Genomic DNA, 18,593 nt, shown 5'->3' on the forward strand with positions numbered 1-18,593 from the left:
TATATTCTCTTTTGTATAGTTTATATATTTCACAATTTTTAAAAGTTAAAAACAACATATTCTCAAAGTAAGACACATCACACCCAGTAGCCTTCATAGGCATGTTCTACCAAAAAAACCCAAATAATCTCTGTCTTAAAGAGACTACTGCAAAAATCAATGGAGGGAAAACAGCACAGCTTGTTTTAATACCAAAACATGGCAAGGTTTGAAATCAAAATATCAGATCGGTCACTTATGAACACAGATGTAAGAATCCTAAATAAATTATTCATACTCTAAATCCAACGATGTGTTATTTAAAAGAAAACCATGTCAAAGTGACATTTATCCTAGGAATACAAGGATGCTTGAGCACTGGAAAAAATTCTACTGAACTAATTCACTATATTACCAAATTAAAAGAAATAAACTATGATTCATTTACTCACACAAATACTGAGTACCTACTTTTTCCTAGGGGCTGAAGAGACGGCATTAACTAAAATTAAAAACTCCTCCCTTAGAGGACTAGTTCTAGTCAAAGGAGACATACAATAACAATAAGCAAAACATATATAATATGGTATATCACACAGTGATAAATACCAAGAAAAAAAACGTCAGGCAGGGAACAGGGGGACTGGGAGAGCTATGCGGTGTGGAGGCATCAGGGTGCAATTCGAGCACAGACTTGAACGAGGTGGGGGAGCGAGGCATGAAGGTGTTTGGGGAAAAGCACTGCAGACAGCTGAAGCAGCACAGGCAAAATCCTGGAGACGAATAGCGATTGCATGTTAAAGGATCACCAAAGAAGCCACTGTGTTTGTCAAGCAGAGTGAACAAGGGGAGAGAGTAAGAGGAAGAGAGATGGGAGTGAGGGTGGGACGAAGATGGCGAAAGGGCACTGCAAGCAACTCTAAGGATTTTGGCCTTTACCCTGAGTGAAGCGGGGTGGGAGGAATGACACAGTCTGACTGAACTTTTTTTTTTTTTTTTGCGGTACGCGGGCCTCTCACTGCTGTGGTCTCTCCCATTGTGGAGCACAGGCTCCGGACGCGCAGGCTCAGCGGCCATGGCTCACGGGCCCAGCCGCTCAGCGGCATGTGGGATCTTCCCGGACCGGGGCACGAACCCGTGTCCCCTGCATCGGCAGGCGGACTCTCAACCACTGCGCCACCAGGGAAGCCCCTCTATGAGCTTTTAAAAAAATTTCCTGGCTCCAGTGTTGAGGAGGGTGGCAAGAGCAAAGTAAGGAGACCAGTTAGGAAGCTATTACAGTAATCTAGGAGATACTGAAAAGACCCAAGCAGATTCATCCCCTAAATTCCAGACAGGCTCAGAACTTAAACCAGGTACATGGCAGACAAGGATGAGGTATGGAATTGAGAACATGGGAATTGCTAAGTCTACATTAGGAGGAGATGGGCACCCCTACTCCAGTACCATACATCTAAGTGACAACCAGCACCTACTGCTGCAGGAGACAAGTGAAGCCACAAAACCACAATACACTGAAGTTCCCGCTAATATTTAAGAGTCAAGAATAGCCCTCAACCAAAAATCATCAGACATTTGAGTAAGACATGCGGAGTGCAAAAAGACCCACACTAAAGCATATAATCATGGAAATAAGATCCTAAAAGTTTTCAGGGAGAGGCAATAGAAAAAAGAAGGCAGGCAAACACAGAATCTCAGGAATCAATACGGCACTAGATTTCAAAGGCAACACTGGACATTACTTTTTCTTTCTTTTGAGAAAACAAAGCTTACACTTTGGAGGTTTTCAAACACTCCATTCCCTGAAAAAGAGATCCTGATAAACATTCTGTACTACATGTTTCAATTTTAATACTAACAATTACTATTCTGAACCAATTCTACTGTTTGGCATAGAGAACTGCTACCAATCAAGTCATAACAACCTCCTTCTATGCTTTTTCCACTGCATTTATCTAACAAACATTTTTAAGCACCTACTATGAGAGATGCTGAGGATATAGCCCAGAACAAAATAATACAGATTCTCTGCCCTAAGACCTGGTCAGGAGAGACATCAAACAATCATCCAAATAATTATATAATTATAAAGTTGTAAGTGAAAAGAAGTAAAGTTCAGGGCACAACAGGAAAACCCAATTTAGAGAGAAGGCTCCTCTAAGGGACTGAGATTTAAGTTGATACTCATTAAGTTGAGCCAGGCAGAAGTGGAGAGAAGAGAGTTCCAAATAGAAGACCCTAAAACTGGAAAGAGCTTAAGGAATTCAAAGAACTGAAAGAAGGGCAGTGTGGCTGAGCAAGGTTTGGATTTTTTGGTAAACACCATAGGAAACCACAGACTTGAATCAAATAGAGATGTGTCATGATCAAATTGTTTTTTAAAAAACCCCTCTGGCTGCTTTGTGGATTACAAAAGAGCAAACTGGATTCTAAGGAGGCAAAAGTGAAAGCAAGTAGACCAGGCAGGAGCTATTTCAGTAGCTAGCGTACAAGGATAACTTAGACTAAGGTGGCAGTGGAAATGCAGACCAAAAAAAAATAAGGAGTTTTAAAAAAATTGCCAGGAGTTAATTTACCAAAGAAAAGCTGGCATAAAGAGCCAAAGAGAAAACTAAAACAAAAGGATTACCTGACTGGAAAAGCACACATTTCAAAGCCCATCTAGTACAACTGAATCGAAGAAGACAGCATCTTCCAGAAGAAAATAGACATCTTTTTTGGCTCCCTGTTCTTCTCCTGCCTCATGATGCACAAAGAATTTGAAGTCATTCTTTCAGAACCTTGAGTATGCATCTCACATATTTGAGAGCCAACTCATTCGGGAGAAACTTAGAATATCCTGACCTGTCCTCCGTCTGTTAAATACCAACCTCTCAAATAACCAAAAACATGACTTCATACCATTTACTTAAACTCTCTCAGGCTGTTTCCCCCATTAGTACAGGAGTAGGAAACACATTTATGTTTCAAGAGACCAACGTGAGCAGTACGATGCCTGTCTGGAATATAGTTAGCACTCGATTAAGCATCAGTTTCATCTTTTCCACCAGATTATGTAAACTAGAATAAGAAGCAACTTTCTGACACTAAACAAGTTCCTCAAACAACCCTCCCCAAAAGTCTGATATGAAGGATTGAGAAGAGATCAAACGCAGTTTTCATACTGGCTGACCACAGAAAAGTTTAAGCATTTTTTCACACAGTCCCAAGGAAGCCTGAAGTACATACAAGCTCCTCATTTTCCTAGAACCCTGATGCTTTAAAATAACACTTAAAAAATGTTTATAACCTTTTTGTTAAAATATATATATACTGCTTTAGAAACCTTGAAATTATCATCCTGCCCACCCCTCTGAGCTATAAAAAATAATTCCAGTGGTAGTGCTTTCCAAACCTCTGTTCCCTGACCTTTATCATTTACCACTTCATTCTTACAGGGCTTTGAACTTCTGGAGGTAGCGGGACAAAAGGCTGCTCACCTCTTAGGCAAACCAGAGTCTAACCAGGGCTCCATTAACAATCAAGTCCTCTTTTCTCCCTGAGCTTGCTGAATATCCTGTCAGACAACAGAATACCCCATTTTTCAAAGGTGGATCCAGGCGGCCCTCGAGAATTACTCCAATAAGGAAACTTTTACCAAATGACGGGTCAAAGCCTCCATCAAGACCAAACTGCTGCTACCACTAACCAGAGTAAATGGTACTGCTCTACTAAGTAGGCCTTCTATGCAGTACAGAGTGGGAAAGGGTTTGTAATAAAACAGTCAGCCTCCAGTAAATACCAAATGCATCACAAAAGAACAGGAAAGAAAAATATCCAGGGCCGACTTACTTTTCACACAAAATAGTCTAGATGCTAAAATGTGAGCACAGGAAGGATCTTCACTGAATTTTCACTCTAGGGGGTTTTCAACAGAGCTCCTGGGTCTGGGAAAGATGCCTTGGGTGCTTGGAGAATGGGATAGGGATGGCAGAATCCACGACAGATGGAGAAGCGGGGTCTTCATGCTTGTTTCAACCAGAGCAGTTTCACAGTCATCTACATCATGCAGCTCCATTTCATGATATGAAAGGTTTTACACCTGAAGTATTTAAATGACCAATCTATTTCAACTTCTCAGTGTTAGAGACAAAGAAGTATAAATGGAGATATTCCATAGGACCTGAGGCACTATGCTGGACCCCAGACCTCAAGCTGACTCCAGTGCTCTTACTACCACCATATACCACTCACTCTGGTACAGAAAAGAATGACCACGATCAGAAATGCCAATATGATTAATGCAGAGGGCAGAAATTCAAACCAACCACCCATAACTGAAGAGTACAAATCTAAGGACATGAAAAGCTACTTTTGCTTAACAATTATAAGAATTTTCATTACGAGAATAAAACTAACATTCTGAGAAGTATCAAGGCACTCATAAGACGCTTTAAAAAGATGAAGTAACCAAAGATCCTAAAACCTGAAGAAAAACTCTTTATTCTGAATTGGCATAATGAAAAGAAATCAAACTCAAAAGGTAGGGCCGTGGGTTCTAGTCCCAACTTGGCCAAATGCATTTGTTGCAAGGACACACGGTCATGGGTAAACCTAATCTGTTAGAAGTTCAGTTTTCTACCTGCAAAATGCAAATGAACCGGATGATTTGAGAGCCCCTTCCACACTAAAATTCTAGAATTCTACGCACTAAAAAGATCATATATTTGATAAAGCTAACACAGACTATAAAAGACATCATCTAAAAACGTCACTACCATTTTATATGAAAGAAATTCTTTTTTCTAACAAAGATGATGACCAAAGTTCAAAACTAAAAAGAATAACATGATACCTAAAAGATACCTAAAACATTCAAACTGTTTCTAATGGCTCAGTTTCTGCCTTCAGCAATTAGAAGAACCACATTATGGCCACAGCCTGGGAAAGATTTCTTTCTTTTTTTTCTTTTTTGCCACACCACGCATGGCATGTGGGATCTTAGTTCCCCAACTAGGGATCAAACCCACGCCCCCTGCACTGGAAGCGTGGAGTTTCACCACTGGACCACTGGGGAAGTCCCAAGATTTATTTCTAGTGTCAGCAGATTCTTTCACAGATTAACGTAGAATTGCTCTAAAGAGAGCAAGAAAAAAAAAAAAGGGTTCTTAGAAGTTGCCTTGCTGAGAAGAAAAAATAACCCAGAATATGCATATTCTATAATAAAACATATAAAAGAAAGGTAGACTACAAGGAGAACTAGTTGGCTTAAGATATTGATGATGCTATCTTCTACTTTCCATTCAGCCAATATTTATTACATTATGTACTATTTGCCAGACACAGGAGATACAGTGAAAACCAAGTCCCTGCACTGACATTCAAGTGGAGGGAGGCTAATGATAACCAAGTAACCAAACAAACAAGGTAGGACTGTGAAACAACCAAAACCCTCATAATGTTGTGGAACTGGAACTACCGTTAGAGAAAGCCTCACTGAGAAGGTACTTCTGGACTAACAACCAAATGACAAGAAGTTACCCCAGAGCTTTCCAGACATAGGGGCTAGCAAGTGCAAGGGCTCTGAGGTGGACACAAGTTTGGGGCCTTTGAGAAACAGAGTAAATGAAGGCCAGGGTGGCTGAAGTATAATGACCGAGGAGAAGGTGCCAGGAGAGATCAAAGAGGTAGGCAAGGGCCACGCAGGACAGTGGATGATATGACTTGCATTTTTAGAAGCCCACTTTGCTTGATGCGTACCTATCAAAAATCAAAATGGATTCTGGTCCTGCCTCGCAAATGACAGACTCTATGATTTGACTGTATGGAAGTCTCCTCAGTATTTAATGGTAATATAAATAGTTCTGGAATCACCGCAAGTGTGGAGTTGTATATGAAAAACTTAATTGTAGATCTATAAATAACATTGTGAAACTGCAAAAATTACCTCCTTCTCGTCCTCCATTTGCTTTTCTTTTATTTGCAAACAGTGAATTTTAATGGATGGATACTTTAAGTGTAGTCATTTATTTTTTTACCAAGAAGATCTTTTAATACTTTAAAAATATATATTCTACATACTAAAAAGATTCAACTGGACTTGTTAGTTGAATTAAAGGACCCCCCTAAGGCTGAGCCCTCTATCACTACATAAGGTATAATAAAGTGCAAATGGCCATGACACTTTGACTTGAGCATCATTCCACAATAAAACTGAACAATGTTCAGATGACTGCAGTCATGACTGACAGTGAGTGCTGCAATGACAACTCACAACCCAGGTTAAACTCATCAATGACACAAACACCTAGTCACAAAAGCAAAGTAGTTCAGCATGACAGTCATAAAAATGTAGAACACTACAAAGGAGCTCTCACTGGTTTTACAAGGATGGGAAATTCCAAGTGTAAAAAACAATATAAATCCCACCTCTAACCAGGCAATGATGGACACTGACAGCTGACTTCAGGAAAAGCTTAAGAAAAGCAACTCAAAACAAGAATTCAAAGCATGGATAGATTTCACCTCTCCCACACATCCCTGAGTACTAATTCTAAGGCCTGATGCAAGCATCTACATATAGTGTCAAATGTACCATCGCATTACCCAGAACAACTTTTATCAGAGAAGGAACCCTGTGGCATGCCCCCAAAGACTCCAGCTTATCAGTAAAGCTTTGGTAACCATAGATAAGTCCACACAAATGTATTCAGAACTGAAAAAACTCCTATTTTCAACTAAGTAGTGAAACCACATGGTTTCTGACGTTGATGGCCCACTAGAAGAGATTTCCAGGCAGTGGGGAGAAAAATACCAAGCCATTCTGCACATGCTTCTCCTTAACACATGAGAAACAGACCAAAAAAATGCCACAGGACTTCTCTGGTGGTGCAGTGGTTAAGAACCCACCTGCCAATGCAGGGGACGAGGGTTCGAGCCCTGGTCCGGGAAGATCCCACACGCCGCAGAACTAAGCCCACGCGCCACAACTACTGAAGCCTGCGTGCCTAGAGCCTGCAAGCCACAACTACTGAGCCTGCACTCTAGAGCCCATGAGCCACAACAAGAGAAGCCACCAAAATGAGAAGCCCGCGCACCACAACGAAGAGTAGCCCCCGCTAGCCACAACTAGAGAAAGCCTGCGTGCAGCAACGAAGACCCAACGCAGCCAAAAATAAAGAAAGAATATTTTTAGAACTAGAAAAAAACTGAATATGGACTATATATTATATACTACTGTATCATTAAGTTTCTTGACTATGACAATGGTATTGTGGTTATGTAGGACAATGTCCTTGCTCCTAAGACATACATTCTAAGATACGTAAGGGTGAAGTACCAGTACTAGTTGAACACTTTTAAATGGTTCTGGGAAAAAAAGCATATATATGTAGAGAGGGATAAAGCAAATGTGGCAAACTTGTAACAATTACGAAGAAAGCAAGATAGGTGGGGTGTTCAGTGTAGTACTCCAATTTTTCTGTAGGTTTGAAATTTCTTCAAATGAGGATAAGAAAGGAAAAAATGCACCATCTTGTACTTTATTCAGCAGACCTGGGTCCTCGGGTGATGAGGATAGGATGGTAATCAGCTGGTTCAGATTTTTGGTATCCTTTCTTATCCATTCCCAAATAACAATAAAGTAAATGCCTGCACAACTTCTGGAAGATAGTGTGGTGATAATGAGGCAATTAATAAGACTAATCGATACTTCAGACTCTCGAGGAGCCCTGGGAGGGGCGGGGGCAGTGGTGGAGAATAAGGTGTGCCTGTATGTATCAATGCCATCATGGCAAATATATTAACTGAATACAACAAGCAGTAAAGCTATAAGGAAATTTTAATCCAATTTTTTCAAATATTATTAATATAAATTATCATTTAGGTTACAAATCGCAGAATTTATGGGCTACCTTCACTTTCCCTGCTGCATTTTACTTTCTGTTGCATTTGCACATATCGCTTTCTAACAGGTCAAAATGTTAAAAGAGACACGCACGGATAGCACGCACGGATGATCAACCAAGCTAAAAGTCTACCAGGGACTTCCCTGGTAGCGCAGTGGTTAAGAATCTGCCTGCCAATGCAGGAGACACGGGTTCGAGCCCTGGTCCAGGAAGATCCCACATGCTGCGGAGCAACTAAGCCTGTGTGCCACAACTGAGCCTGCGCTCTAGAACCCACAAGCCACAACTACTGAGCCCACGTGCCACAACTACTGAAGCCCATGTGCCTAGAGCCCGTGCTCCGCAACAAGAGAAGCCACTGCAACGAGAAGCCCGCGCACCGTACCGCAACGAAGAGTAGCCCCACTCACCGCAACTAGAGAAAGCCCACATGCAGCAACGAAGACCCAATGCAGCCAAAATAATAAGTAAATAAATTTATTTTAAAAAAAATTTATTAAACATGGACTATGCCAAGAATTCTGCCCAGAGCCAAATTACAAGGACAAATGAAACTCAATTCCTATCCTTAAGGTATCCATAGAAATAGGTATTTCTTCTCCCTCTTAAAAGAGAAATGTTCCACTAACAGGCACATTTGTAACACATATAATACACACAACTATAACTGTACATAATTACCTACAATTACAATATATTTAATAATATATAATAGAAAAATGCCATTAACAAGCAATTAAGGATAAGGAACCTAAAGGAATATCATAAAGGGTACCATTTATTAAGGACTGACTGTCAGAGATGCATACACCACCATAAAAAGGGGTTAAATCTGTCCCAGGTGACAAAGCTAAATTTTGAATTCAGGGCTCTGACTCTTCCAAGGCTCAGTTTCTGACATTACATTATGCTGCCTTTTAAAGTCTGAAATACTACAAATAAAAACAACATAGAGAACAGCACAGATATCTGAACATAAGATACATCTGATGTGTACTTAACGATCAAGTTTTATGACCACAGGTTATATAGTTGGTATTTGTTCGAGTGTTTAATTTTTAATTAATTAAAGAAAACAAGTCTATCAAAAACAAAACTAAAAGAGAAAAGTCTGTTTATGGACTACTGCAATTTATAACGACATTTTGGAAGATTATAAGGATCAGCATCAAATTTTCAGTTTCTCACCATCAACAGGTTAACTATGTCTAAATTAGGAGTCAGCAAACTACACCCCCAAGCCAAATCTAGCCCACTGCTTCTTTTTATAAATAATGTCTTATTGGATCACACCCATGCCCATTCGTTTGTGCATTCTCTGTGGCTGTTTTCCTGCTTCAATGGCAGAGTTGAATAGTTACGATAGAGACAGTGTGGCCCACAAAACCTCCAATATTTATTTTCTGGTCCTTTACAGAAAAAAATCTGCCAATCCCTGGTTTAAATGATGTATAACACAAATCATAGAAAAATAATTAGCTTGTTCATTTCAGCTCTATTTAAGCTTACGAATTGAACCTGATTTAAGTTCTCTTGCTTTGTAATTAGTGTCACTTGGTAAATGCTGAGTTTTTGAATTTCCACAAGTATTTTCACATTTCAGTTATTTTCCATAGACTAGGTCTTACTTGGCTGTCCAGTAATTTATCCTTCACATATTATTACAAACAAAACTATAATTAAGGCACATTTGCAATTACCCCCACACATACTTATCCCTCTATTGCATACAATCTGCAGATATAAACAAGGAAAAACTGAATACAGACACAATAGCTGATATGACTAAATAATTCCTAATACTCTGTTCACACCAGAACACCTCAATGCGCTATTTCAGAAAAACAGCATCAGCATCACCTGCCTGCCTATTAGAAATGCAAATTCATGGGCCACATTCCAGACCTGCCAGTGATTCTTAGGAACACTAAAAGCTGAAGAACCACTGCACTAAAGTAGAGTTTATATTACTTACCTTGAGTGTAAAAAGGCTGATTCGGCCAGGTAGTTTATAAAATAACCCCTCTCCTCCTCTTGAATTGGAATGTAGCATGGCATTAAGACATGCAAGAGGGGATGTCCCACTGTAAAAACATACAAGGATGGAAGGTGGTCATACAAATCAATATGTCTACTTACTCAAAGCTCTAATACCCTTTAACTCACTCTTAAATCAAGAAAAAGAGGAAGAAATATAAAAGAAAACATCCCATGACAAGAATTCTACTTTGAAAGTGGCAAAAGAGCAACAAATGAAATTCACATAAATCACACCCAGAGAGCTCTGGGATAAGACATGCTATCTGATATCTCCACTCCATACCTGACAATTCTTTAGTGCCTTTTGACAATATGAACCAAACTCTCAAGAAATTTAGAAACACTACACAATGATTTTTCAGGTACACTCAGGAGTTTTGAAAAAAAAATTACCCAATATTTTTATTTACCCAAAATATTTAAATTAAATTTTAATGTTAATTAAAAACAAAACCGAGTTTCCTAGCATCTATATTCCAACCTGCGTATCATGCTCAGAAACTGCCACATAACATTTTCAACACAAAAACCACAGGATCACTGGTGCTGTCCCAAGAAAATAAGCACACTTTTTTTTTCCAGTTAACATTTTCTAATAAACACACAAAAGGAACAGTATTTCATTTGCTTTTTCTCAGTTGGGAGGGGGGAAAGATGGGTTTTATTTTATATCTACCCAGGAGCAATCATTTAAATTTGAATATAGAAAGTCACATGGATTTAGTACCCAATAATGCTCAAACATTAAACCAAAAAGAGATAGCATGCTAAGTTATATCATGGTCCCTGCTACAACAGTAGCTCGCAAAACAATGACAACTCATGTGAGTTAGCGACTACTTACTAAATCTTAAAACAGAAAAGCTATCAAAAATACAGACAAATGTCCATTATTAATATTAACTGAGTTTGGCGCTAGCATGTTAGTGCTAGGGTTCACCTGTGCACCTTCTCTTCCCTCTCCCCAGCATGTTAAATAAATATAAATATCTCAAGTAAAGCCTCTCAGCATTTTTCAGAATTAGAGGCCCTAATTTATGCAGAGTGTTAAAAATAAATTCTGAGTCTAAAAAAGCCATTAAAAAAACCCTATTACTTATTCGGCTTTGGAACACACTGGATGCTAAAAAAAAAAAAAAAATTTCACGAAGAACCAATCTCTAAAAGAAACCTTGTGCAGAATCTGGAGTATCAAGTGGGTGTGCTAATGTCTCTGCTACAGTGGGGAAAGGCATGCTGGCAGAGTCTTTCTTGAAACAGTGTGACTCCTACACACTATACCTCTGTCTACAAATCACAGAGCTGCTCACTCATCACGAGCCACCATGACTGCTTCATAATTCCTGTAAGAGCTAGAAGCAGAAACAAGTTAGGTTCTCAACTCCATCTGTCCCAAAGGGACTAATTTACCTTCTATAGGCACAGTGGTCCAACAGCAGTGCAGACAGCAGCATGATGGGAAATAGCACATAAAAACAAAACAAACAAACAAAAAAAATTATAACACTACACAGTGCATAGGTAGTATTTAAATGAATGTATCTAGACAATCCTGATCTTCCCTCCCCACAAAACGTCAGCTAGAGAATGTTTGAACTGACAACTGGAAAGTGAGGATCTTTCGATCCTAAAAGATCAATTTCAAGCAGCTAAAGCTTAACCAGCAGAATATATGCTGTCTGTTCTGAATCCCGAGAAGGAACTGTGCCGTGCTCTCGTCTTTCATTTTAATTTTAAAAAAGGTTGGGGTGAGGAGAGAAAGGATTCAGGACAGGCACTGATTTTTGTTTGTGCCTGCAATTCTTTCTGTGTTTCCAATCTGTTGCTTCTCTAGGAAAAATATATCACAGGATAAGAAAATCAAGGTCACCTCCAAATTTAGTATGCTCATATCATGAATGCCTAGAATCAGTAGGGGGAAAAAAAGCCAGTGGGTTTTATGGTGACTAGACCACCCTTCTTTGATCCTAAAACAAAGGACTTCAAAGATATGGTATAGAGAGAAGGGAAGTTTTAGACACGATGGAGCCTATCAGAGTCTGTCCCTTCTCTATCACTGAAACTTGCAAAACAGAGTACATGAGAAAATGTGCTGACTCCTTACACAAAAAAACAAGCGCCATGTCGAAATTATGGGAGAGCAAGGATAGGGAAAGCCACTGAACCTCTGATGAAAACAAATGAATGTTGAGCCATTCCCACCCTCCACCCAGAGGACACACAACATGGGAGATAGTTCCACACCACCACCAGACGTGTGTGTGTGTGTGTGTGTGTGTGTATGTACACATATATGCACATGCAGACTTTCTCATATCACTGCCTGAGTGCAGGAAGACACGTGTCCTGTGAAACCCTGACATTAAGCAACAAGAGCCATACAAACCTCATTTCCTTTAGTCCTTCTGCCTCTATGACCTGCAGAATCTGTTTTGGTGTCATTGGAGCATCTGAGTAGTTTTCTAGTACCTGAAGAAAATATAAGTGTTCTGATTTCAGTGTGCAACTTCCATTTACATCCATCACTATATAACATGGGCTACAATCCTGCTATGAGGTACCGCTGCTGACAATTTAGTCTTTCCACAGACAAAATTACTTCTGAAACCAAATTACACATATATCTAACTAGTTGCTGAAAGTGACTGCAATTAGATGAAATATTCTAATTCTCAATTCTGAAAACACACAACCTCTTAGCATACATGTTATGATATGTGGGGCCTTAGCAACCTTGATTACCGCTTAACTTGATGCTGTTAATACGGCTAAACCACAGAATACATAGTTTTCTATGCAATAAATTATAAGACAGAAATGCATTTAGGGGCTTCCCTGGTGGCGCAGTGGCTGAGAGTCTGCCTGCCAATGCAGGGGACACGGGTTCGTGCCCCGGTCCAGGAAGATCCCACATGCCGCGGAGCGGCTGGGCCCGTGAGCCATGGCCGCTGAGCCTGTGCATCCGGAGCCTGTGCTCCGCAACGGGAGAGGCTGCAACAGTGAGAGGCCCGTGTACCGCAAAAAAAAAAGAAATGCATTTAGATTTTCTTTCCCAAGGTACTTTGATTAGTATCCATAATTTTTTATCTTTTTTTTGGGGTGGGGGCCACACTTGCAGGATCTTAGTTCCCCAAACAGGGACTGAATCTGTGCCCTTGGCAGTGAAAACACAGAGTCCTAACCACTGGACCACCAGGGAATTCCCAGTACCCACATTTTTTAAATGATGGCTTTTGTGCCACTGGGTTGTGCAATTCTGTTAACTGCCACAGTACATTTTGCCATTTGGCAACATGATGCTGTGATCCTATATGATTGGTGCAAGCAAACAATGAGAAATGGAACATCCCACTTACGTTAGCGACATCTATAACTAAGTCCTGGCAGTAAGGTCATAGTGAGCAACCAGAGCTCTCTCACTTGAAAAAGCTGAGTTGTTTTATAAATGTTATTCTTCTCAGGGAGGAAAAAAGAGAGGCTGTCAATATCTCTGTACCATCTCTACCAGTGCAGCTGCTGAGGTTACTCCAAACCACACCAACATCTTGCAGTCATTTAACAACCCTAACAACGAAGTACTGTACTGCTCTGTCACAAGTAAAATGTACAGTCCCACAGGACTGCTGTGAAGGTTCTCTCTGTGGAAGAACATGAACCCTGAGCACTAAAGAAAGGCAAGTTTTGGAGGAGTAGCTGCTGAAATAAAACCTCTACCATGGTCCCATTCTTAGCCTCTCTCTGTTCAGTTTTTACATTCTCCTTGGGTGTCATTATCATCTCTCACAGTTTCAACTACTACCAAAATTCTGATAACTCCCAAATCTCTACCTCTAGCCTGGACTGCGGACTGCTTCCCAAGCTTCAGACTCCAAATACTCAGTTCTGTACTGGACGTCCCACATGTTCACCTACTCTAATTCATCCACCACCACCACCACCCCGCCTTCTAACATTCCTCTCGTTGGTCGGCAGCCTGTCTCATCACCTAATTCAGAAACCCAGGCATCACCCTTCACTCTCACCTGTCCCCCAGTTCCCAACCACCAGTTTCTGACCTGATCTGACACAATAGCCTTTCTGCTAATATCCCTGCAACCAGCCCCGCTTTCCTCAAATTCATTCGTACTCCACTGCCATCCTTCATTCAACAAATATGTGAAATACTCACTTTGTGCTAGGGACAATTCTAAAAATTCACCAGTAAAAAAAGACCAAATCCCCGTTTTTGCATAACTTACCCTGCTATATAGCCCCAGTCAGTCCAACAAAATAAACCTGCCCTAATCACTTTCCCAATTTAAAGTCCTTCAACAGAAACCTAATTATACACAGCAAAAGCTGAAGCTTCCAGAGAGACCACTAGTCCACTGGAAAAGCACAGGTTTTAGAACCAGACAGACCTGGTTCTAAGGAATTCAAATTCTGGTCTTCTAAACTTGGGCAAGTTACCTACCCACCCTAAGCCTAGGTTCCTTCGTTTGTGAAGGAAGGATACTGAGATCTTCCTCTCAGAGTTGTTGTACAGATTAGAGATAATGTACTGAGTGCCTACAGTGCCTGGCACCAAGTAGGTGTGTGCTGGCCTGGCGTACAAGGCCCTCACAATTTGATCTCTGCCTGTCTCTCCACAAACTTTATGTTCCAATAACTATGTGTAGTTCTACCCAGTTCCCACACTCTCCACCCTGCAAATAAACACACACACTCCTATTTTTTGTTACCAGCTCCTGCTTACGTCCTCTGTGACAGGCCTAACTCCTACTCACCCTTCAAGATTCAGTTCGGAAAGCACCTTCCTCCAGGAAGCCTTCTCTGCTCTCTGCCAGACAGTTCAAATGTCTCTTTTCATTGCCCCATAGTTGCACAACACTGCTAATTTATCTTCCAAAGGACACTTGAGAGTAAAAGGAGGAGCTATTCATAATTATGCTTAGACAATAAGCAGGAACCAGGATGTCTATTACCATTCATACATCTATGATGGCACTGACCATGGCTGTAATGAAATTCTATTCACCTGTCTGGACCTTCTCCATCCCCAGAAAAACCATAAGTTCCCCAAGGGCAAACCTTATCCATCTTTGTATTCCAAGAACCTAAGTGCCAAGTTAAGCAGTGTTGACTTGAACAAACCCACAATACAAGCTACTAATGTTCACTGCCACAGATATAACTTCTTTGATACTAATTGTGAGCTAAGCTAGTGAATTTTTGTATGGTAATTTTTTTTTTTTAAAGAAGCATGACTGAAAAATTAGCTACCAATTATTTAAACAGCAGTCAGGAAGAGCCTGAGAATCTAAGAGAGAGGAAACAAAATCTCTAAAGGGAAGTTACATCAAAAGATACAAAGTTTTCACTTTTATTAAAACTGTACATGCCTCCGGCTTTCAGTATAAGAACAATTCAGCAGTGTTCTATCCCTAGTCTGTCTTTCTAAAGCATACTTAAAAAAAAAAGTATCTCTTCTCCAACTTCAAAGGGAAAAAAATGTTTGATGTAAGAATGGTCAGTCATGAATCAAAGTGAAAGATAAAGCATGCAATGAAGAGTTTCTCAAAGCCAGGGAGAATCCATTTAAGGGCATTCAATCTAAAGGGAAATCCACTCAGCTATTTCTCCCAAACAAATTGTTCCTAACAAGTAGGAGGATTTACACCCACCCAACCCCCTAAAGTCTACCTCCTACATCTAGGAAAAACAAGACTACAAAATGTTTGAAAGAAGAATATCTACTTCTCAACAACATAATTAACAGCTGCAAAAATCAACCTCCTGGGGCTTACTACACTACTGAAATTGTCCAGAAGTCTCTTCTTTCCTACCAAAATAGTTTTAAAAGGGCTCCTGGTATCACTTTAGCCACCAATGTGAGCAAGGTTGGGAGCAATATGAAACTGCCCCCAAGCAAGTGCATCTGATCGCCACTGCAAGCACTCCAAATTCACCTGTCCAAAGAGTAATTAGATCTAATCTCCTGCCCTATCATTATAGCTCACTGGAGTCAAGGTTTTCTCTAGCCAGTGTTAAGCCTCACAAACTCTCCAGCACTTGGTTTGTTACAACAATTTTTTTTTCCCCAAATGAGGAGAGAACTCTAAAAGTTCCCCCTCGCTCACCAACTAGTCCCATCCAAAGGGACAGAAAATTCTAAACAAAAAACAATAAAAGACAGGCAAAACTACACACCATATACCCACAAGTCATCTTTCATGTGTTTAAGAGCACCAGAAGTAATTCCAAGTAGGACTTACTATTTTTTAATGAAGAACCATAGAAGTAAAAGAAGAGAAAGAACTTACTGGGATAATCTAGCATGAGTTGAGCCAATGATAAAACAGAAATAGCAACTTAGATACTGGAGTGCAGATCACCGTGAATTCAAGAGCCTAAAGAGGCTTAAGAGTGGACCCCAAATTCCTAGAGACTTTCAACTAGGAAGAGCCAACAAAGCTTTGAGACGAGCAGACTTTAGAATTCTGTCAAGACATAAATAACACAGGATTTAAAGGTACTTTCACCTACCTCTAACAAGTAAAACTCTGGCAAGCAAATTTCCTGTTGGTGCCCAGAGTCATAAACACCTGCAGAACAGAAACTCAGAGGAGAATTTCAATAAACAGACTCAACCTCCAGGAGAAAGAGAGCATGTCCTTTTGGCTCTCCTCTACTCTCCTTCAGGTAAAGCAACAATGGAGAAATCCTGAAACTACCAAGAGATCCTGAAAGCTGAACAAAGCTTCCAAATCTGACTGAACCTGAAAAAAGTATTTAGGTACTTCAAAATCTGCAAATTTCATATGCCAAACCAAAACAAATTAACTGAAGCACAAAACTTCAGCATACAAACTAATTGCTACTTCTGTTTCTTGGGCAACAAATGCCTGAGGAAGGGGATCAGGTACACCAGTTTAATTTCCCCTATAAACCAAACAGAGTTAGTTCTTTTAAGTCAATAACTGAGTTTTACAGGCTCCAAGAACGAAAAAGGTGTACCAAAGATTTGTAAAAACCTCCAACACATATTTGTCTTTTTTTGCACAACACCTTTGAGGCAGGAACCCTACTTCCCAATAAAATGAAAGATTAGAAGGTTGAGCTTCATTCATCATTAAAAGTGAATTACAGCAATTACATATAAACTACAGGGTGTCAAGAGACTAGTATACTATCTGCACTATAACCCTGCTTTGTGACAGTTATGAGGAAGTGACATCTCTGAGACAAGCATAACCTGTTACTACTGTCATCAGCAAGATTTTATAAGAACATGTCTCAAAGTGTCTTAGCTTTGTGGGTGCAAATCCAAAAGGAAGATATTTCACTTGCAAGTCCTCTGACACTTTGAGAACAGAAAATTCACAACCCCCATTACAAGGCAGCTTCAAATACTCAAATTACTCTCTCCTTTGCTAAGTCCTCAGTGAGCATTATCTTCAGAGACACTTGGTCTTTGCCCAACACTTCATGTATACATGCACCAGGACACTAAGGAAGAGAGAACACACGCATACATTCTTTGCAAAGTGTAGTTAGTTCTCTGCAGAGTGCCTGTTTCCAGTCTAGCTTGTGAAGTCCGGTCAGCAGAATCTCAGAAGTGTGGTACGTGGGCCACCTGCTTTACAACCAACCCGAGAAGCTGGTTAAAATGAAGATATTCAAGCTCTACTCCAGAATCTCAGACTCCGTAGGTCTTAAGTAGGGCCCTAGGATGAGCATTCTTAACAACCTCCCCAGGTGTCCCCACAGGACACTAAAGTTTGAGAACCAAGGCTCAGGGTTCAAGCTGGGAGTAAGCATTTGCTTCCCTCCACACACCTGGTTTAGATTGCGAAAGCTCAAAATGCCACTCGCGTCCTTGAAACTGGGGGCTCTTTCCAACCCCTGGAGTCAAACGCACCACCCCATTGCCCACCAGGAAGCGAGGGAGGAGCTTCCGACCCTTCCCGGAAACCTAACTCCCCCGAGTGCATAAACGAAGCTTCCCCAGACCCCCTAGAAGCTGCCAAATAGTGGGGGAGGGGAGGCGGGGGCCCCGCCGCCCGGAGGGGGAGGAGCCGGCTTGCCAGCTCGACCCCTCCGCAGGAATTTAGAGGGGGGACGTGCAGAAAAAGGCGCCACCTCCGACCCGGCGGGGGACCTCTCCCCACCCAACGCCTTGGGGGATTGTCCCTTTCCAGTAGAAAGGGTGGCCCGCCCCCTCCTACAGTGGGCAGGGCTTCGCCCCTCCCCCCTCCCAGTGGGGGGTGCTCGGCAAGCCAACCCCCCACGCCCCCCATCGAGCCCCCCTCGGCGGCCCGCCTCACCAGGCGCGCGGCCTCTGCCCACGTGCGCTCCTTCTTCCTCTTCTGTTTGTCCTTCATCCTCCTCCTCCCCGGCGGCGGCGGCGGCTCCACGCGGGACCTCCGGGCGGGGTGGGCTGGGGGGGCGGCGGCGGCGGCGGCGGCGACGGCGGCGCGGGGCGGCGGCGGCGGCGGCGGCGGCGGCGGCGGCGGCGGGGGGCGCGTGGCGGCGGCGGCGCGCGAGAACTCGGGTGCGGCCGGGGAGAGGGGGCGGGCGCGCGGGGACCGGCTGGCGCTAGACCCGGCGCGAGGGCGGCGGTGGGGGAGGGGTGGCGGCTCCACGCGCCCGCGCTGCGTCAGTCGCCCGCGGCGGCGGCGGCGGCGGCGGCGGCGGCGGCGGCAGCGG

General features: G+C 41.9%; 1 protein-coding gene across 2 annotated transcripts in view; it reads right to left on the reverse strand.

Annotated features, from left to right (window-relative positions):
- ASXL1 (ASXL transcriptional regulator 1) overlaps window positions 1-18,304 on the reverse strand; it is a 67,625-nt gene extending 49,321 nt beyond the window's left edge. Inside the window, exons 1-4 of one of the 2 annotated variants that reach the window (XM_060031066.1) lie at window positions 18,212-18,304; window positions 12,292-12,374; window positions 11,316-11,318; window positions 9,841-9,949 (exon numbers count right to left, since the gene is read on the reverse strand). In XM_060031066.1, the coding sequence (XP_059887049.1) occupies window positions 9,841-9,949; window positions 11,316-11,318; window positions 12,292-12,374; window positions 18,212-18,268 (252 nt within the window). In that variant the 5' untranslated portion in view covers window positions 18,269-18,304. Of the gene's footprint in view, window positions 1-9,840; window positions 9,950-11,186; window positions 12,196-12,291; window positions 12,375-18,211 lie in introns of those variants that run through there. The other variant, XM_060031065.2, reaches the window with a different exon arrangement.
- Window positions 18,305-18,593: the final 289 nt, after the last annotated feature.

Source organism: Delphinus delphis, chromosome 15, assembly GCF_949987515.2.
Source record: "Delphinus delphis chromosome 15, mDelDel1.2, whole genome shotgun sequence".
Lineage (NCBI taxonomy): Eukaryota > Metazoa > Chordata > Mammalia > Artiodactyla > Delphinidae > Delphinus > Delphinus delphis.